The sequence below is a fragment of the Mustela lutreola genome, chromosome 4 (assembly GCF_030435805.1).
Source record: "Mustela lutreola isolate mMusLut2 chromosome 4, mMusLut2.pri, whole genome shotgun sequence".
Lineage (NCBI taxonomy): Eukaryota > Metazoa > Chordata > Mammalia > Carnivora > Mustelidae > Mustela > Mustela lutreola.
This window is the reverse complement of record NC_081293.1, coordinates 149,520,975-149,542,909: the sequence shown is the minus strand read 5'-3', so window position 1 is coordinate 149,542,909 and position 21,935 is coordinate 149,520,975. Positions and strand designations below refer to the sequence as shown.

General features: G+C 42.1%; 1 protein-coding gene across 2 annotated transcripts in view; it reads left to right on the top strand.

Moving 5' to 3' along the window:
* The first annotated feature begins 9,503 nt into the window (after positions 1-9,503).
* RAPGEF5 (Rap guanine nucleotide exchange factor 5) overlaps positions 9,504-21,935 on the top strand; it is a 221,861-nt gene continuing 209,429 nt past the window's right edge. The window contains exon 1 of one of the 2 annotated variants that reach the window (XM_059171333.1): positions 9,504-9,813. In XM_059171333.1, coding sequence (XP_059027316.1) covers positions 9,583-9,813 — 231 coding nt within the window. In that variant the 5' untranslated portion in view covers positions 9,504-9,582. The remainder of the gene's footprint in view (positions 9,814-21,935) is intronic. The other variant, XM_059171334.1, reaches the window with a different exon arrangement.

The following is a 21,935-nucleotide window of genomic DNA, read 5'->3' as shown; positions in this document are numbered from 1 at the left end:
GGAAGACAAATGCAAAACCGGAACAGAAAATAAAGTTGCCTCCTGCAAATGCCTTCTCTTGGCATTTTCTCCTGTCGCATTTACCTCTCATATTTGATCCTGTGATGATTGTCACTTCTTCAGAGTATTTTTAGGATTTCAGCATAAACAGACGTAATGGATTTCCATTTGTTTTGCCCTTTCCCAAATTGTCTCCAAGCTACCCACCGCCCCCAAATTGTCTCCAAGCTACCCCCTGCCCCCAAATTCTCTGTGCCAGCAGCTAACGGTTTACGTCACATGGACCTGCATGGAGTGCTAACCTTTGTTCATTTTCAGGTGTGTGTGTTTTGGGGGTGGGGGTGGGGAGCATCAAATTGTACTACTTAGGTGTTCACTAAAAGAAGGAGCACTCCTTTGGACTGTAATTGAATTCATAGTTAACAACTCTTAATGTACACGGGGAGCTTACATCTGTCTTTGTCTTTGGCCTGTCTGTACACGCTCACATTTAAGAAGGTAGACTCTAATCCAAATGCCATAGGTTTTAGAGATGCCGTTATTAGATTACCTACTTGGAAAATCTGATGAAGGCTATGTTTCTTTCATCAGAAAAGTGCACGGATATTTTTCATATTTCAGGAGGTTCCCAGCCATTGTAAAGCCTGTGGACCCCTGATGGAAATGAATACTAAGGATAATCTCTAACACATCTGTCCTCCTGACTGCCCCAGCTCCAGTCTAAGTACTTGACACAAACTAACTCTCTTATTCCCCACATGAATCTAATGAGGCAGGTCCTGTGAGTATCCTCATTTTATAAATGGGGGAAACTGAGGCCAAAGATGGGCCTGTGGAACTTCTTGGGACTGATAACGGCAGTGGGAGGATTTGAATCTAGCCAGCCTTGCCACAGAGACCCCCCTACTACACTGGTGCTCATCTAGGATTCCTGAATTAGAAACTATAAAGAAAGCTGAGAAGAAATGAGTTATTAAGACAAACACCCCATGCTTCCAAATCTTATCCTAAGATTTCATGGGCTCTTGACTTCATTTCTTTGTTTCTTCTAATGTCTACATCATAGAGATCTAAAAAAATCACTTTTTTTTTTTTTAAAAAAAAAGGATGTATTTGTTTATTTATTTGAGACAGAGAGGGAGCACAAGCAGGAGAAGCGGCAGAGGGAGAGGGAGAAGCAGGCTCCCCACTGAATAGGGAGCCCCCATGCAGGGCTCGATCCTAGGACCCTGGGATCATGACCTGAGCCAAAGACAGCCACTTAACCAGCTGAGCCACCCAGGCACCCCCCAAAAATCACCTTGTTCATATAGCCTGGGAAAAACTATGAAAACTCTCCAAACATGAAAGCTTATTGATCCTTTGAGTGTCTTGTGTGAGTAAATATGAAATTTTGTTGTTACCATAGTGAATGGCATCTAAGAGAATGTTTCAAATCTATGTATTTGAAAAGTGAAACATTATCACTTTTAATTTGGAATTACAAAATTACAGTTCCATGGAATGCCCACAGTGCAGAGAACAATACAACAAGTAATGGGGAATTTATAGATACTCACAAGCAGTGACTTCAGTCCTTAGGAATTGCACAGCTAAAGAGGAGTCAAGGGTAACAAATATGCAGATACCCCAGTGGACTGTGACCAAAACTGGCTGGTCTTGATTCAACTGGAAAACGGAGTCAGGTTCTCTCAGCCCTGACAATGCAGGTTTTAACATTTCACCAGGCGTAAACAGAAACTTCATGACTAACAGCTTTTCCTACCTCTGAACCCATAGACATCAAAGAACACCTGTTCAGATGTAGTCAGCAGCTCGGCTAATAGCAGTTATGAATTATCACCTCTTCAGGGTCTCAGAGCTGTCCTTTCCTTCCCAAGGGACCAGGTTGTAAGCTGATTATATGTTAATATAGGTGATAGGTTTTATGAAAAATAACTGTTTTCCAATGCAAAAAGAGTTTTGTGAGAAGAGTGGCATTGTTTATATTTTTGTGAATTTCTTCAATGTGTGGCTTTCTAGAATAGAAAATGTTGTATTCTGTGGGTTACAACATTATGTCTCTAGACTCTGGAAGACACCAATGTATACTCATGATAGAATAACAACAAAAGGGTAAATAAGACTTTGGAATTATTAAGACAATAGGTTCAGCTTTGTGGAAACCCTGAAAGGGTCTTGAGGGTGCCCAGATGTCTCCAGACCACACTTTGAGAACCGGTATCCTATAACTGCTTCTGTATGCACACCAGCCAGGAAAATCACTGAATCTTTGGGTTGGAAGGAACATTCCAGGTCATTGAGTCCAGTCATCTGTCTGATGACATGAAATCCCATGAGGTTCAGTCGCATCTCCCCATTTTGCAAGGATAAGGACCATGTTCAAAAGGACTTGAAATGGAGAGAAAAGCCTTTACTATGAGAAGAAACTTTTTTCTCGGTGGTTTCCTTCTTTGGTCTTAGCTATGTGTAGAATGAATCCATTTCCTCTTCTACCTATTCAGAATATTTGAAAACAGCTACCTTGTCACCGCTTGAGTGCTGTCATTGTCTTCAGGCTAAGGGCTTAAGAACTTTGGAGACCTTTCTTGCTCCTGCAGAAGCCCTTGCTCTTCTTGGGTTTTAGCCCCATCTCTATCTTCTCTCCAAGGTCTTCAAAAGCCAGTTTGAAGTCATACAATGTTGCCAGACCCACTATGGTAGATTTTCTCCTGGCTTATTCTGTAGTTGGCTTGGATCAATACTACAGATGCTTAATATTCACAAATAGGAAGCAACACATTCTTAGTGGCCTTTGTCTTGCGGTTGGGCTTGATCTTCCACACACTGTTTCCTTTCCTGCTCCTGTCATCCCACTCCAGGCTCTGCTTCCTCCAAGGTATCATTTCATCTGCCCCCCAACCCCCACAGAAAGGCAGTGTTTTTTCACAGTGCCTTACAGTGTGCAAACAGCCTTACAAACATCGGCTCAGTTAATTAGCACAGACGCTTTGTACACAGAATACACTCAAGCAAATAGTATAAGGAAAACACAGAAGTTTCTATCAACCGAATTTTATGGATTACCATCTTAATACTTCATGCCTGCAATCCTGTAACCTGCTTTGCTGGCTGCCCAGCTTCTCGCATCTCCCTGTTCTGAAGCACTTCACATACTGATGCTAAAATCATCTTCCTTCTCGGCTGATCTGAACATGCCACCATCTGGAGTCCATTTATAGCCTCCCGTCACCCTTAGAATAATGTATTTTCCTGTGACCTCCGAGCCTCTGCTTCCGCTAATACCATTGTCTTACTTTTTTCTACTTATGATAGCAGTGTTTAACTAATAATGATTTTGTTTATTCATTTTTGTTATTCATCCACTGGCATTCACGTATGCATGTGTTCATTAACTTAGCATCTACTATGTGCTACGAACTGCCAAAGACACTAGAGGGGAATGCAAAGATGAATATTTTCTGCCCTCAAGGACTTTATAACTTCACATAGGTCTTCTTTGTAAACATTTAATTCAAATATGACAGATATTCAAACGGACTGTTGTAAGGGAGGTGGTAAAAGTAGATTCATAGTTGTAGGTAAATCCTAGTTGAGGAAGAATTAATTCCAAATGGGAAGAGCAGGAAAGGCTTCTGGGAGGAGGTTTTGTTTGATCTGCTAAGGGCGAGTAGACTTGTACAAGCAGAACAGGGATGCTGGGAGAAGATTGGCTTGCCTTTCTAGCTGTCTGCTGGTCAAGTTAGTTCTCTTACTGCCTTCTTCCTCTGTCTTCTTAAGCATTTGACCACAAAGAATTTTTTTTTTTTTTGGCAAAAGTTTTCTAAATACCCAAAGGTGGCAAACTTGCACTCTTGACTTAAAGGAAGAAATTTCCACAATGATAATAGTAAATAGCGTATGAAAAAGCATCAGTAGAATTTGTTTCAAGATTACGAGTATAATGAACAGAAGATGAACTTACCGTGGCATCTTTATCAGCCAGTCTCTGGCTGGAGACACCAATGCAAATTGTGTAAGAAAAACGTCTCCTCCTCGAGGGGAATACTTGTGTGTGCTGCGTGACAAAAATAATAGCCCAGCGTCACACAGGTTTGTCATGAACAGTCTGACAGCATGTAGTTCTATTTGTGATTCTTGAAAACGAAAATAAAGTGAGTAAGCCTTAATATTTTTAGTTTTGAAACAGGTTTCATCATTTTGCTTCATTTCTCCCAATTGCATATTCATTCCCTAAGAAAACATAAAAATAGCACTAATGTCAAGTAAACCAACAGTTCTGTCTGGACTTCTCAGTAGAGGCAGGATGGGCAGTACCCATTTACCTGTGCAAGGTCTGCCTTTTGAGATTGCAGGGCTCAACCTTGGTCTTGGGAAGGTCAGATTCAGTCCATTTTGATCATTACATACTAAAGTGTTGGCAGGCTTCAATAGGGAGACACAATTGTATTTAGGTTTTGGTTTTTTTTTTTTAATTTTTAAATTTTTTAAAAAAATATTTTATTTTAAATTTTTTAATTTTTAAGAGCTGGTAAGCAATGCAAAATATCTCAAATGGAGGGAAAATTTAAAAATGAGATGCTGGGAAGGTATGAATTCCAAGAAGACTGATCAAAGTCCTAATAGCAATTCGTGTTAGGAGACTCATTAGCATGGCTTGTCTTTTTGGTACGTTTATCAGGAGACAAGCAGGTGCACACAGTGTGGAAGAACACAGGGAAAGCTCAACCAGTAGATACTGTGTTAATCTTGGTAATCATATGGGACTGCACGAATTAAAGGAGGAAAAGCCACAAGAGTCATTACCCCAAATTTCATACAGCTGGAAATGGGAAGTCCTCTGCTTCATGTTCTCCAAGGGCCCTGCTTGAGAATGGGAAAACTGTCTCTGCTCCTCCTCTGTCCTCTGAGCAACTTCCTTTAGTTCTACCCTTTACTGCCACACTTGTTCACGCACCAGCACTGGCCTGTCCATTGCACCTATCCTCTCTCTGGAGCTCCTGCTCACCCTGTGCCCACGGACCACATTTTCATTTGGGTGCCTTCTAGTTTAGTCAAGTTGAACTTCCATGAAAAACGAGATCTAAAAACCAGCTCTTCCCACCTCCCTGACTTTTCTAAATCCAGCGACACTTAAAAAATAAAATTGTTCAGGGATGCCTGGGTGCTCAGTCAGTTAAGTATCTGCCTTCAGGTCAGGTCAGGATCCCAGGGTCCTAGGATTGAGCCCACGTGGAGGGGGGATTCCTTACTCAGTGGGGAGCCTGCTGCTTCTCCCTCTGCCTATCACTCCCCCTGCTTGTGTTCTCTCTCTCTCTCTGACAAATAAATAAATACAATCTTTTCTAGGTAATACAGTTACATGTTTTTAAAAAACCAAAAACATAAAAACTTACACATGAAAAATCTTCCTTCTTTCCTTTCTCCATGTAGCCAGTTCTGACTACTTGCAAGAAGTTCAGCTTTCTTCACATATACAAATGTGACTATAAATTTCCTTCCTTTTTACTCACAGGGGAGTATGTTCTTCATACGTTCCTGAACTGGGTGTCTGGTCACCTACTGTTGTATAACAAATACCTCTAAACTTAGTGACTTAAAGCAATCTCTCATAGTTGGGTGGGTTCATTAGGCTCAGCTGGGTACTTCTTGCTTCAGTTTCTTACCCACATATGGTTGTAGTCAGGCTTGTGCAAAGGGTGAGGCGAAGACTCAGTTGGACTACGAGTCCAAAATGGCTTACACATGGCCAGCTCTTGATGTTGGTTGCTGGATGAGAACTCAGCTGCCAGAGCACCTCCACATGGTCTCTCTAAGCAGCTTGACTCCTCACAGCAAGGAAGCCGGACTCTGGACTCTGAGTGAGAGCATCCCAAGAGCGACCACTCCAGGTCGATTAAGGCCTACTTCTGGAGCAGGCACTATTATTTCTACCGTATTCCATGGACCACAGTAGTCACAGGGCTAGCCCAAGATAAAGGGAATGTAGGAAGAAACCCTGTCTAGTCATGGGGGTGTAGAGAGATCATATTGCAGAAAAAGTCTTGGGGGATACAAGGTCCAGAGTTGGTCATCTTTGTAAAACACAATGGGCAACACCACCTGGAATACTTTTCTTGTCCTCCTAACACATATTAGGCCGGAGGATCTTTCTTTGCAATGTCTGACATCTCACCTCCCCCAGTATCCACTGACCCCACTAATTCAGACCCTCATTTCTTTGTAGCTAGTTAAATGTCGGCATTATCTTCCCAGCCTCCAATTTCCCCTCACTGCAAATAGCCAATAAAACTTGTGTTTTCTTACCATAGGTATTTCCATAAACTTTAGCCTTAACAATTGTCATTCTCCTAAAAACTGGCTCTGGTACTGAATGGCTGTTTGACTTGGGTCATGTTGACACATATAGGATTTACATGTTTTTTTTTGTTTGTTTGTTTTGTTTTTTAAACTTGCAATTTTGCAAAATTGGGAGGTTTTCTGTAAAAATCCAGATTAAGCTCCTTTTGAAAAATTGAGTTCTCACATATGGAAAAATTCTTCAACTAATATGTTCTCGATACTGAACAAAAGGAACAAAAATCAGGTCCTGTAACAGTTGCATTCTTGTTGTGGAAAAGCAGATAATAGATGAAATGAGTAAGTAAAATATATGGAATCTTGGATGGCAGTAAGCTCTATGGAAGGTTAGAAGGAGATAGAAAAAGGCGCGATTGGGAAGGGCTATAATTTAAAATCACATGGTTGTGGAAGGCCTCCCTGAAATGGGCATTTTAGTTAAAAAAAAAAAATACAGGAAGGGAAACATGGATTTTTAGAACCTTGCTTTCCAATAGGGTAGCCTAGAACCATCTGTGGCTAACTAAATTTATATTAATTAAAATCAAATTAAAATTAAAAATTCAGTTTTTCAAACATACTAGCTACATTTCAAGTGCTCAGAAGCCACATGTCACCACTGGCTACAAAACAGATAGAGACCATTTCCACCATTGCAGGAAGTTCTGTTGCTTCGCGTTGCAGAGGAAGAGTATACCAGACAGAGGGCATGGCAAGTACAAAGGTCCCGGGTTGGGACATGGCTTGATTTGAGCTAAACAGCGGCATAGCTCTTCTGTTTACACATTTCTACATTCCCTATTGTCTGTGTTCTACTATGGCTGTGTGGCAATTAACCTTTACCACCGTAACCCAAGCCAGCCTTCCAAAGGCCCTTAGGGATATCGAGTTTTAGACTCTTGATCAGTGCCGTACAATCCACGGGCTGAAGTCTCAACTCCTTGGTCTTACACTGAGAAGCTATGTGGAAGAATGGGAAGACTGAGAAACAGGGTTGCCAGAACACTGGTGTTCTATTTTGGAGCAGAGTAGGCTAATAGTGTGATTCAAAATTACCGGGGGGTGATCTGGCACAAGCCGTAACAGAGTTCTGTTGACCAAAAGTGTTTTTGGAGGGCCTCTTCTGGACCAGGACTAAATGTCTAGTGGACCTCTAGTTGGTATTACAGGGGGAAGTTTGGAGTACGGGATGCTCCAGACAATGACTGATTACCTTAAGCATTATATAATCTGGTGTAGTCTTCCATGATAACACAAGGGGAATTTCAACCTGGAATAAATATATGTGATAGGTATTTGGAAACGGGAATGGGCTATGGAGTTCACCACAGAGCTCTTTCCAGTAAATACACACACCTGAAGGTGACAGGATTTAAGGCCTTCTTCAATGTCTGACCAGCATCCATTCTGGTATTTTTTCCCTGCTTCTCCATTGTGCTGTCTTTTTCTCTCAGCAGTATGATGTAGTCGGTGCCCAATAGGTTCAGTGTCTTTTTTTTTTTTTTTTTTTTTTAAAGATTTTATTTATTTATTTGTCAGAGAGAGAGTGAGCGAGAGCGAGCACAGGCAGACAGAATGGCAGGCAGAGTCAGAGGGAGAAGCAGGCTCCGTGCAGAGGGCAAGGAGCCCGATGTGGGACTCGATCCCAGGACCCTGGGATCATGACCTGAGCCGAAGGCAGCTGCTTAACCAACTGAGCCACCCAGGCGTCCCTTTTTTTTTTTTTTTTTTTAAAGATTTTAGGTTCAGTGTCTTAACACCTTGGTGTTTTTCTCATGTTTTTCCTTACCTAAAGGATCCTCACCTTTGTTTCTGCATGATTCAATCTTCTACTCTTGACCTTACAGCACAACTCAAACTCTCTTTGTTGACTTTTGTTTTTTGCCCATCCCAGGCCAGAAACATTTCTCACTTCTATGGCCTGGAATGTTCATTATCCATACTCACTTGGCAATTACTAAGAGTACAAGGCAATATCTGTTTTTCTACTCCTGGGCAAAAAAAAGTCTTAAGTTCTTTGAGGGCAGAGATCACAGGTCGTTCTTCTTTTTTTTTCCTAATGTGGTCTATTTCCCCATATTATGGCCAAGCATCTATAACGAGAGGGGCTGAGGGCACAGTAGTTAAACCAACTGAGAGCTCTTACCTGTAATCCTTTCTTGTCAATGCTTTTTTCCTTTTTCTTTTTTAAACAGGAATAAACTTACTCAATTTTAACAAGTCTTGGGCAAAGATGGGGCCCCAGTGTCCTACTGGTAAGGAGTAAAAGCCCTAGCTGGCTCTTGTTGAAGACAGACTGTGGGGGTGGGGGGGAATGTGACGATTCGGGGTTGTCTGGATTGTAAGGCCCTGCTGGAATAGTTTCACTCCGGATGCTCCACTATTCCTAGCTCCTGGAGCGCTGTAAACAATGATTCACACCACGGTAGGCCTATGCAGTTTACCAAGCACATTCATCACATGCATCAGGCTTTCAGGGAAGGTCAGGTTCCAACATGTTAACTGAGATTCACCTTCAGGTCACCAGACTTGGATCTCTTTGCCAAACGCCTATCATAGCCAACCAAAGTTTTCTCCCCTTATTCTTTAGCGATGAACATGCCAAAGAGTAGAGGCAAGTCTATCTCAACGGTGTTTGACCTGTACCAGACTATGGAGCCTATTCTGAAGTTCTTGGGCAAAAACCGTTTTTGAGGAATAGCGATTATGGTTTGGGTCTGGATTGTGCAAAAAGCAAGGAGGGACTGGAAGAGGGAGGAGTGCCCCAGATTTCCCAGTTCACACGGTGGAAGTCCAAGTCAACCCAGGCTATTAGGTAAAAGGCGGTGAAGGAGACTCTTCAGCCTCAAGGAAATTGGGGGTGGGGGTGGGATGGGCAGTAGAGTGGGTTGGTGGAGGATTCTGGGAATCCCGCACCTGTGGATGAGCGGGTGCCCAAGGTGTCCCACCCTCTCCCTCTTGGGTTCCGGGAGTGGCTGAGGGGGGCCCGGCCGCGGGCGGAGGTGAGCCACCGGAGGGGGCGGGGCGGGGCGGGGCGGGGCCCGGCGCACCTGGGCGGAGAGGGGGAGGTGCGCGGGGCCGAGCCTGCCGGGGGCCGCGGCGCGCGCCAATGGGCAGCGGCTGGCAGCGCGCCCCGCGCCCGAGCCGCAGTCGCGCCCTCTCGCTGCCTGGCGAAGGCGCGGACGGCGCGCGGAGGCGAGCGCGGGGGAGACGAGCTGCCGGCGCCGCAGCCGCCGTCAGGGCATGAGGATGGCCGTGGGCTCCGTGAAGATGCAGCAGCCGTGCGAGAGCCCGGCCCTGGCCGCGGCGGCGGCCGTGGCGGCAGCGGACGGCGCCCTGCGCCGCAGCCCCAGTGCCCGGGAGCAGGAGCGCGAACAGCCGCTGGCGCCGCCACGGCCGCGGCTGAGGGACCTGCCGGCGCTGCTGCGGAGCGGGCTCACGCTGCGGAGGAAGCGGAGCGCCGCTGGGGCCCGGGTGAGTGGCCCGGACCCGTCCGGCCCGAGTGGGCACGGGCGGCGCGCACGTGGAGCCTGCGCCCACCCTCCTGGGCCGCAGAGGGGGTACCTGGAAGTTGGGGAGGTGGCGGAAGGGGCGCCCTCGTGCGGGGTCCCGGGAAGGCGGGGTCCACGGGGGTGCCCCCACTGGTGAGCAATGGTTTCCCCTTCCCCCAGATGCCCCTGACTTAACCCGGGGCACCTGGATTTGGAGCGGCGGACCGTGGGCATCCCCGGAAGGAGGGCCGTTTGTCTCTCCCCAGAGGGGAAGCTGCAGGTGTCCCGGACCTAACTGTCGGCCAGCCCTGTCTCGGCAGCAAGCCTCAGGCCCCACAAACGGGAGCCCAGTTTTCAGGAGGTGTGAGACGCGTGAGCTTGTTTGGAACGCCCCGTGGCAAGCTTCGGGCGTCGGGTCTGGTTCTGACCGCCGCTGCCACCACCGCCACTGACGAAGTGGAGACACAGGAGTTGGAAGTTCCCCCGGCGAGCTTCTAGCTCCTGGGTTCTGGAGTCTCCAGCACTTGGTACTTGGTGACGCCCCCTTGAGCGGGAGGGTGCACACCCTCCACCCCGCCAAATCTTAAATATTGACTTCCTGTTGGTGTGTTCAGATATGATTTCCTGGTGAGGGAGTGTCCCTGGTTGTGCCTCTAAGTGCATTTAATGGCCTGAGCAGGTCGGACATGTTTTGTTTGTGAAGCGGGATGGCTGCTGATTTTCTCCTGGGACCTTTCACAGGCCGCGCAGGAGACTGCTCTGGGACCTCAGGCCAAGGGCCAGACCCTTGGATTTCCCTGCCCACCAGGGCTTTGGGGCAAACTTTGGTAGATTCTACAAAGTTCTTTAGAATTTGTCACCATTAAGCAGGCTTTGCTGAGAAGCTGCAACAAAATGGACTTTGGGGGAGAGGGCTGTAATAAATTGAAGTCTTGGTTGCTTGCTTTAAAAGAAGACCTTACTGGAGGACCTGTGGCCCTTACAAAGATAGGCTTGTAGAAACGTGAGTGTTGGGGAAAAACATTTGTTTGGTGTGGCTTCCTTGAGCAAGAAGGGTATGAATTGGTATAGGTCTTCAGCCTTCCCAGGTTGTGTTTCTCCTCTTCCTTCCAATGTAGGGATGACTGGGCATGATCTGCCTCAGAAGGATATTCCAAGGATTAGCTGGATGTAGAACTTCTTAAAGTCCATGACCAGCGGAGTAAAGGAATTGCCCACAAGTGACCTTAACGTGCGGCATACAGATTGTCTGCAAAGAAAGTGAGATGTCCAAAGATATGATAGCTAAATAAACACAAGAACCAGAGTTGTAGACTTTGCAAGAATCTGGGGAAAAGTAGGTCAAATCGAGTTCCTATTATCCTTGACAGTTACTTTTTCATGGCACAGAATACTGAAGACATGAGGGCAGCCAGGCAATCTGTGACGGGAATTGCTGAAGGTTTCTGTATAAATAGATCTGTGTGTTCATCTGCATAAAGGCTTGTGTTTCTTGCTGCCTGGGATGATGATGTGTGCCTTGCCAATGTACAAATTTGCTCTTCTTAATTATTCTGAATGTGGTTACTTCAAATAATACATACTTCATTAACCCTTCTTTGATCCTAATACTGTATTCCTTTGGGACATTCCAAATACATTTTGTAAGTACATGGCCAATTTTTTTTATTGGGGGAAAGATTGTCAAATTTTCCAATGTTGGAAACCCATACTTTTCAACTATTTCCCCTTCCTTTGGCTTTGGAACCACCTTTGTGATTTTGGACCCTTCCTTAACAGAGATAGGAAGCGTTTGAAAGAAATTAAAAAATAACAACAACAGGTGGAATATGTACCTGTATTAGTCTGCTCAGGATGCTGTAACAGAATGCCATACACTGGGTGGCTTAAACAGTAGAAATTTATTTTCTCACACTTCTGGAGGCTTGACAGTCCAAGATCAATGTGCCACAGACTTAGTTTCTGATGAGAGCTCTCTTCCTGGCTTGCCTTCTCACTATACCCTCACATGGCCATTCCTCAATGCACATGGATGGAAAGAGAGATCTCCCTCTCTTCCTTTTCTTGTAACTCCACTAATTCCATTATGGAGGCCCCAGCCTCATGACCAAGTCTACCTCTGAGTACTTCCCAAAGGCTCCCTCTCCAAATACCACCACAGTAGAGGGTAGAGCTGCAAATTATGAATTTTGAAGGAACGCAGACATTTAGTCCATAACAGAAGGGTTACATAGGAAAGAGAAAAATAGGTGAAGTGTGTACCAAACTAGCTGGTGACCTGTGAGCATCTGGGGTTACCTGGTTAGCCCTTTAATTAGACCAGTGGTGCTTGTGCAAACAATCATGGCTTAGATCCCTCTGTGGACTTTTAGTTTTATATTATATGGCCTGCACCTCCAGATTATAGCTGAGTGATTATGGGAACAAATAAACACAAATTTATTACCACTGGTTAAAAAGAAAAAAAAAAAAAGCAGCTCTAGGTATTACACAAGTTGGTAAGAAGGTTTGCAATTTCTGTATTGACCAAGATTTAATTTAGGAATACGTGTGGCACTTGTCCATGCTGCCTTGGGCTCTCACAAATCTGGACAATCAGACATCTACTGTCATCAAGTAAGCTCTTTGTAGGTTGTGTTGCCCAACCCAGGTGCCTTGTAGGCTGTCCATTACTGGGAAAAATTAAGCTGACATTTGGTTAATACTGCAGAACTCCTGTGTGCCTTGGTGTAGTCACTTCCAATCATACTGAATTCAAAATGCAAACTGATTAAGACTCTGCACTCTTTGGGCTAAGTGGGGAATGACCACGTTTCACTTGGTGGGAGTACCCTAGCTACCTCCTAAAAGAGTGGTAAGATAGGGCACAGCTTGAATTTCCACCAAAACCCTTTAGTCATTCTTTAATAAAAGCTGTGTTGTGGAGATTATGAGAAATAGTGTGATAAACACTTAGCCTTCAACACTTTCTAACATTTTGCCAGTCTTGTTTCATTATTTCTCTTCCCCACTTTTTTTTTGGGGGGGGGGCTGGTATATTTTAAGGCAAAATCCTAAATATCCTATTATCTCACTCATAAAGGTGTTTGTTTACATCTCTGATAAGGACTTTTTTCTTTGAAAACAAAACCAAAAACCAAACCCAATGACTTCTATATGTTTTTCATGCCTAAAAATAGTAACAATTATTTATTTGAGAGAGGGAGACAAAATGAGCAGGGGCAGGACAGAGGGAGAGGGGGAAACAGACTCCCTGCTGAGCAGGGAACCTCAGACATGGGGGGCAATCCCAGGACCGCTGGATCATGACCTGAGCCAAAGGAAGATGCTTAATCGACTGAGCCACCCAGGTGTCCCTTAACAATGACTTCTTAATATGATTCCCGTATTCACATATTCTCAAAGATCTCTTTTTACTTATGATTTGTCAGAATCAGGAACGAAACAAGGTCCATACATTGTATTTGGTTGTTAGGGTTTTTTTTGTTTTTTGTTTTTTAATATTAATACTTTTTAAAAAAGATTTTATTTATTTATTTGACAGAGAGATAGAGAGCACAAGTAGGCAGAGGAGCAGGCAGAGGGAGAGGGAGAAGCAGGCTCTCCGCTGAGCAGGGAGCCTGATGTGGGACTTGGTCCCAGGACCCTGGGATCATGACCTGAGCCCAAGGCAGCCACTTAACTGACTGAGCCACCCAACTGACTGAGCTACCCAGGCGCCCTTGGTTGTTAGGTTTTTAAATCTATATTATTTTATAATAGTCCTCCTTACCTACTTTTTTCATGCCATTGATTTGATGGAGAAAGAGTGTACAGGTCATTTGTCTGGTAGAATGGTCCAATTTCTGGGCTAATTTCTCACTTGTGTCATTTAGCTTCTTTCTCCATTCCCATGTCTCCTATAATACAGCAGTTAGAATTGAGGCCTGATTAGGTTTAGGTTCAGAGGCAAGCATACTTTGTAGGTGGTGCTGTTAAAATCTGTTGTATCACAACCACAAGACATGTGATGTCTGCCTGTGTCTCTTTTTGAGATGTTAGGATTGATTAGTGGGTTCTTACCTTTCTACCTTTCACCTAATGACTGTAACATCCATAGATGGTTGTAGCCTAGATCCATTTCATTAGGGATTGCAAAATGGTGATGATCGAAATCTATCATTTCTCTTGCATTTATTATTTGGGTATTCTATCTGTAAAGGACTTACCCTCATGAACTGTTTGGGTCTCTTGAAATTCAGATTGTGTAGGAAAAACAAGGAAGGGCCTAATTTTTTTCCTTTTATCAATTTTCTGAGGAATGATTTGGTACTCTAACAGTCTCCCATGATAATCAGTGAGTTTTCTTTTTTTAAGTATTATAAGAATTTGTGGATCTCAAATTGTGTTTCAATCCATTGCAGTCAATATTCTTTTGGACCCACAAGTTGTCCTTATCAACTCTATACTTTTTACAAGACCCCAGTAGTCTCTGATACCTTCCTTGCTTTCTGGCACAAGGTACTTTAAGCTTACCTTGTCCATTTCCTGCTCCAGACCTGAAATCAGCCATTTTCCCCAAAGAGCACTAATTCTTTTTACTAAAAACTGTTCATTTTACTCCAACCTTTGCCTCTCTTGGTGGTTACGTTACTTCTTACCTTGGTCTTAGGCCTTCCATCTTAAGTTTTTTATTTCTTCTTAAATTCGTCTCATCAGCTGCTTCTAAGACTGTCATATTCTCCCTCTAATAAAATAGCTGGTAACTACCATTCCCTCTTTCTATATATACTGTCAAATTGCTGGGACTGACTTATTTTGGGCTTTGGCGGCTGTGATCTTTTCTGCAGTGTTCTACCAGTTTCTTCTTCTCTTCAAAATCTGTTTTATTTACAGCAGACAGAATGATTCAGCAGTTGCGCCAAATTGTTCACCAAACGGTGACAGTCCGCTTTTGGATTAGTCTCCTCTCCCCTGATTTCTTCTTGCTCAGGCAGGGTCCCTGAGGCATGGCAGGTGCCCTTCCAACTTAAGAAATTGGAAGAACAGCTAGTGGCTCTCTGCATGAGGTTCTCTCTTTTTCATTTGTAGTCTCTACCCGCATGATTCCCTCTCAAAAATGAACAAGGTAGCCTGTTTCCTTTTTCCAAGCTGGAGTGTTTTAGGGGTGAGTTAACACCCTCCCCTGCTGGAACTAAGACCTTATTGATTGGGAAATACATACTGCTTCAAGTTGTACCAGTATGCCCAATTTATAGTCATTTTGTAAACATATTTCACAGGCAAAGCATGTAATTTTAATTCATTCTTTGTATTTAAATTCAAATCAGTGGCTAACAGCTCATAGCACTTAAGATTTAGAATTTACAATAATTAATCCTTGTGTGCCACGCGTGTTCTGCTACAGACTTCATTTAGCCCTCACAACAAGCCTGGGAATTAAATGCTATTACTTGCATTCTGCAGATGAGGAAACTGTAACAGAGATGGAACTTGCCCAAGAACCCAGAGGCGGAGGGGGGTTTGAATCTAGCCAGTCTGGTTCCGTAGTCCCTGCTCTGAATTGACTCTCTGGTTTTCCTCAAATGCACTGAGGACAGGGGGTCTATTTTAGTCTAAACTAATTAGCCTTATAGTATCTAAGAGCATTCTATTACCTTACCACTGTGAGAGTGGTTAGTGAATGCTGTCGATAATGCCAGACACTAATCTTTCTTTCATTTGAGTACTCCGAGGCTTGTGGTAGACCTACTGGGTGCGAGGCAGGGTGAAGGGAAAATATCATGGTTATGGGTGAATAGTAACTAATATTGACTAAAATTAAAAATAGCATTCTTTTTTTTTTTTTTAAAGATTTTATTTATTTATTTGACAGAGATCATAAGTAAGCAGAGAGGCAGGCAGAGAGAGAGAGGTGGAAGCAGGCTCCCTGCAGAGCACGGAGCCCGATGTGGGGCTTGATCCCAGGACCCTGGGATCACGACCAGAGCCGAAGGCAGAGGCTTTAACCCACTGAGCCACTCAGGAGCCCCAAAGTAGCATTCTTGGTGTCATAAGCAAAAACAACCCAGGCCCACCTCAATCAAGGCCAATACAAAAAGTCTGTGGATTCGCTTGCTTACTTTTTTCTTACCTGCTTACGGTAGCCTGTCAGAGATAGGGCCATGAGGGGAGGCATGCACCTTCCGTGGAAGATGAGTCAGATCAAATATGAGGGACACGTGTTGATCTTACTTGAGAAACATTGACTTTGTACCAGCTTAAACTTTGGTATGATAATCCTTTGTTAACCATGGCTACAGATAAAGTAAAACTACATGAGTGCTACCTCGAAAAATATTTGACAAGAGAGAAAAGAAATTATAGATTCATTTATTCTACTTTAATTTCACATAAATTCTAGTAAAAGACCTCAATGGCAAGTTAATGCCATATTTACTTTCTTTCTCTCTCCTCTGACCCCTGGTGTAGGCTTTGTTTACATAATTAGATCCAAGGAAAAGAGCATGCACTATGACTTCAGAAACTGGGTTTCCATCCTTGCTTGAGTTATTCTTCTTTTTTTTTTTTTTTTTTTTGGTGAGTTATTCTTGGAGTTCTCCAAGCCTCCATTCTTCCTTTAGAATGACATACATCATGGGGCAAGTTTTTCTGAGAAGAGAGACAGTGTATGGAGACTTTGGGGTACATTGGAGCTTAAATTTTTCCTTCCCCAGGTGGGTGCTTATTCTAGGCAAATATACATTTATAGACGTATTTATAGGAATCTAGTAACAAAAAAACTTTGCGTTCGTATGCAATGTCAGGTTCCATAATATCCTAACATAATATCCTAACATACAGTGACTATCTTAGATGTTATATAAATACTGGTACCATAACAAAATATTCTCAGTTTCACATTTGCACTGTTTCTTAAATTGACTTGGGAGCAATTGGCAGCTTGCATAGCTGAAAATAGTTGGAGAGGTGGGAGATAAGTCACTGGTGATGACTTGGAGTACTTGTGATTTTTGTTTGCCTCGATGTTGCATAACAACCTTTGTTAGGAATACTGATAATCCCAGTAATGCTGTGTGATCTAGAAGTAGTTCCGTGAGAAGTTAGAAAATTGCTTGTGAAGGCAAAATAGTTAAAATCAATGACAATTTTTTGTAGTCAATTATTATTGTGATAAATAATTCATAAATGGATGTGGGAAAGGGATGGTCTGCAGACACCACTGTGGATACTGGCATTTTTTTTGTCGGATTAGCACGTCAATAGTCCCCTAAAGACTGGACATAATTTCACCTCTGAGGAAACTAGGGTCTAGAGAGGTTAAGTAACTTTCCCATGGTCACCCAGATAGAAAGTAGTAGAAGCAGACTGGAACTCAGGACTGCCTGATTCCAAAATCTATGGCCTTTCCTCAATACTGTGATATCTGAGACTTTGACATATTCATAGCCTGTGGTATATTGAAAGAGTGAATGTACAAGACATTTCAAGTAAGTGCAAAACATAGTTCATTTTCTTTCCAGTGTCTTCAGTAATGACTTCCAGGATCAGTCTTTAATTACTCACAAGGTTGACAATGGCTTGGGCAGCAGCTGTCCCTCATCTTCCAGCAATAGCAGCCATTGTACTGGAAGGAAGGCTCCGCTTGACTCATCCTGAAAGCCATTGTTTTCTCAGGAGGTTTGGAAGCCGACTAGCTTCCCTGTACAAATGCACTTGGAAATTTATAAAGCAAGCAGGTTTCTTTTCTGGCGTGTCTAGAAGATGAGCTAAAAAAGGAGGAGTTTCCTCTAACCCAGAATTTGGGTTCCTTACGGCATCTTGTTTGCTGTTTAAGAAACTTCAGGAAGCAAGAAGTATGGATACCTGTCAAAGTAACCGAATCCATTTACAATTGAATAAAAAGCATCGAGAATATACAAATATATTAATAAAATTAAACTTTGGTATGTTTACCTTTCAATGTGGCATTACTACCTGAGGCAGATGGTTCTTAACTTTTATTTATTTAATACCAGGCCTTTTTGAGAATTAAAAGATAGCACCCCAGAAAAATGCATGTGTTAATATATTTTTTGCGTCTTTTTTCAGAGGGCTTGAAGCTGTCCTGACACCTGGTCATCACAGACCCTCTGATTTAAAAGCCTTTTTCTACTCTGTCTCTATAGAGTACCACCATGGTTCTATAATTGTTTTACTTTTGACCTTTACTTCTAAACATCTAGCATAGTATTAAGCACTCATTCCATCGTTAGTAAATAGTTCCTTGAATTAACGTGTTTTACCAGTGTGTTGAATTAGAAATCATCTGCCTCTGACTGTAATAAGGGCACTGGTGGTGTTGGTGATAACTGTTTTTGTTTAAGAAATCCTTATATCGGGCACCTGGGTGGCTCGGTGGGTTGGGCCGCTGCCTTCGGCTCGGGTCATGATCTTGCGTCCCAGGATCGAGTCCTGCATCGGGCTCTCTGCTCGGCAGGGAGCCTGCTTCCTCCTCTCTCTCTCTCTCTCTCTGCCTGCCTCTCTGCCTACTTGTGATCTCTCTGTGTCAGGTAGATGAATAGAATCTTTAAAAAAAAAAAAAAAAAAAGAAATCCTTATATCACACTTGTGGTGTTGAGGTTGTTTGGAGTACCCCTAACAACCTTGGGCAGCAGTCACTCTCATTGTCTTCTTTTTTCCCCAAAGAGGGGAACAGAGAGGTACAGAGGTACAGATTTTAGTGTCCCCCAAAATGAGGTGCAGAGAGGCTAAGAAAGATGCCTCAGGTCACCCAGGAAGTGGAGGAGCCCAGAATGGAACCCAGGAAAACAGTCTCCATATTATGAGGTCTACCTCTTCTGCTGTATCCTCTCTCTAAATAATGTATTTTTTAAAATTACAGTCTCTCTTTTTTTATTTCAACCCTTTTGGAATAGGGATATATATTAAAGTCCATGTGAACATTTAATGGGATACATTTACCCTCGTGAAGCTGTTCTTAAATTGATGGAATGTGTTAAAATTTGGGTATCTTAGAATAAAGGAAACTATAGTAAGTCATGTTCTAGTTTTTAAATGTAGCTGCATAGTTTATTTGTAGACGTCTCAGAGTAAATCACAGCTTTAAAATGATGCATATAAGCACAACCATGTCTATTGATGAAGTGTGAAAAATGTGGGTTAAGATTATATTAATGATTTATATGAACACTGATATTGCTTGGGTAATAATATAAATGTCAGAGGAGAATAAACTTAGTATTTTCCTACAAAAAGCATAAATAGCCTCAGAGCAATGTTGAAGATTAAAGAAACTGAAATTCTTTTAAGTGAAACTTTATATTTTTGGTATTTCTGTGTTTATATATAACTTCTTATGCATAATATAGAAACATAAATTTATATTATATATGATTATATATCATTTATAATTCATTTTAAAAATTATATTTAAATTTAATTTATAATTTAAATGATATTTCTACTTTATAATTTATTGCATGTAATGTATATTATATAACTACATCATTTATTATTACACAATTTGTTATATAATTTATTGGTTTCACAGGTTTTTTTAAATTAAAATTTTAAGTTAAACTTCGTATATAAATTTATTTTTTTAAACTAAGTACTGTGAATATATTGAAATGATAATAGATTTAGACTTGTCTTTGAGTCACCACTTTGTGTGGTGAGTTGGCAGAGCTTACCTTCTGTGACTCAGTTAAACTTTTAAAATTTTGTCTGCTTTTTTCATGAGGCATTGGCTTCTCCCTTATAAAATGCTTTTTATTTTACATTATTTGTATTAGCCTAGGAAAAAAATCGTTATTAAAATTAAAGAGTTCTGAAAACCAGGGCTTCTGCAGTCTAGCTGGTTGTCTTCCCATATTTTTTTTCCTAACTGGTCTAGCAACTTAAACTCCAGCCCCATTGGTGGTTTTGTTGTTCAGTTGAATTTGACCTTGTCAGATCATTTACCTGCAGCTGCTCTGAGGTGTACATGCAGATACTTGTGATGGCCTAATGCTTACACCTTTGGCGCTGACTGTAAATTTGTTTTACTCTCTCCTGTTACTGTTGTGGGAAGTGAACAGCTTATCACTTCTGTTTGGTCTAACACTCTAAATGTTGACTATAATGAACAAACACGACAAATGGTTCACTCCATCGTTTTGTGCTGTGAATTTATATATAGGTATGAAATTCTTCTTTGGTAGGGAAAAAAAAAAAGAAGGGAAGATGTGTGATGATACCTTTTCTAAACTGGGGCAAGTATTATGCCTCTTTCAATCTACTAAAATAGAATTTGATTGTGACATAGTAAACAGTTTTCTATATGTTTGTCACTTAACAGCTGTATGTCCTGGAATAAGTCAAATAACCTTGCTGATTTTCTGTGGCTAAAGTGGAATACCATTGCTCCATCACGAGAATCCACAGTATATTGATAGGAGACCAGTTTTCATTTCTTGATTCTTGTCTGACCAAGGTCAGAGAAGTGGTCTTTCTCCACTGAGATGCTAGTTGAACCCTAGGACACTTTGGGGCATATCTTAGACAGATGGAAAGATGGATCATTAGTATTCACCGTATTTCTTGAGTTGGGGAGGGGGAAGATAATGTATTAGTAGAAAGAGCACTGGAAGATACAGGAAGAATCTAATTAAATCAAGAATCTTTTAATATGAAAAGAGTAAAAAGAACATACCTATAAATCTATTTCTAGAAGATTGAATTGTTTGGCCATAAACAGAATTCTCTGAGAGATATCAGAAGAGAACTTGAGATAGCCAACCCTTTGTGTCTGAAGAGCTCTTACCAGGAAGTTCTATCTTCTTTCAGATAAGAGGTTTGTTGCTTTTTCTTGTCACCACTGAAAGCTGTTTCTTTGCCTCAAATTAGCAAATTAGCAATATTTGTTCTCCTCTGCTGTTTTAAATTTTATCACAAATCTTCAAAATAGCCCCCATTGAAACATTCAGATTTCCTATTATTCTTGGCATATAACTTCTTAAAAAACAAACAAACAAAAAACAAATCTAATCCTGTTCTAATCGATCTTGAATATCTCATGAACTTTGAGTTTAAAAAAAAAGCAAATTCAGTTCATTAGTGGTTGGCTGTTCACTCTGCTGTCTCTTATATAATGATTTACATTTATAAAGTGCTTTCACATGCATTCTTATTTTACTGTTTTCATAACTCTGGAATAAAGTATTCCTTTCTTATATGGATTCAAAAGTATCTTACTGAGTTTTTTTATATGCTATACCCTAAACATCTGTGAAGCAAAGATAGGATGGTGAGACTAAGTAAATTAATATGTGAAGGCTGTTAAGACAGAGGTAGTTATGCAGAGAAACCTAGGGTGAGCTGCCACTGTTGTCATTGCCATCCTCATCATCATCATCACCGTCATTGTCTAAAATGACAGATCTGAGGGAGTCCAAGGTCAATCTCTTTGAAAAGCTGAAAGAGTTCTTACTGTTTATGAATAGCAATTGACTGAAAAAACTGAGGCTCAGACATTGCTGTCTTACTGAAGATCATAGTGAGGAAGTTAAAAGAGTGGGAGGCTCCATAGCCTGAACTCCTGGTTGGTCCAAGGGTCTGTGTAAGATTATCTGTGGACTCTTTACAGTCCCTATCTTTAGTCTCTAAAGCTAAGGAAGACCTCTCAAATTTTAGCATACTTGAGGATCCCTGGACTGTTTGTGAAAACACAGATTCCAGGAGCCCCACACTTCAGACGTTTAACCAAAGTCTCTAGCATGGGTAGGGCCCAAGAATCTGCATTTCCATCAGGTTCCAGGTGATGCTGCTGGTCCATGGGCCACACTTAGTAGCCCTGGTCTCAAGGGCTGCCAAGAGTTTGGTGACCTTCCTCATCAGAAAGTTAAATGAGGCCAGGAGTCTGCCTGGGTTTCCTGTTTGCCACTTCCATGATGGAAAGCCAAATCAAAGTGGAGCACCATGACAATGAGACTTTTATTTCATTAATAATATTGGAAACTACCCCTTTTTGGTTTCTACAGAGTGACTGGTAGTTAAAAAAGAAGTGGCAAACATTTGAAACATAAAGAGTTTATGGCACCTGCACTGATTGTTCTGTTTGTCCATCCCATATACTCTCTACCC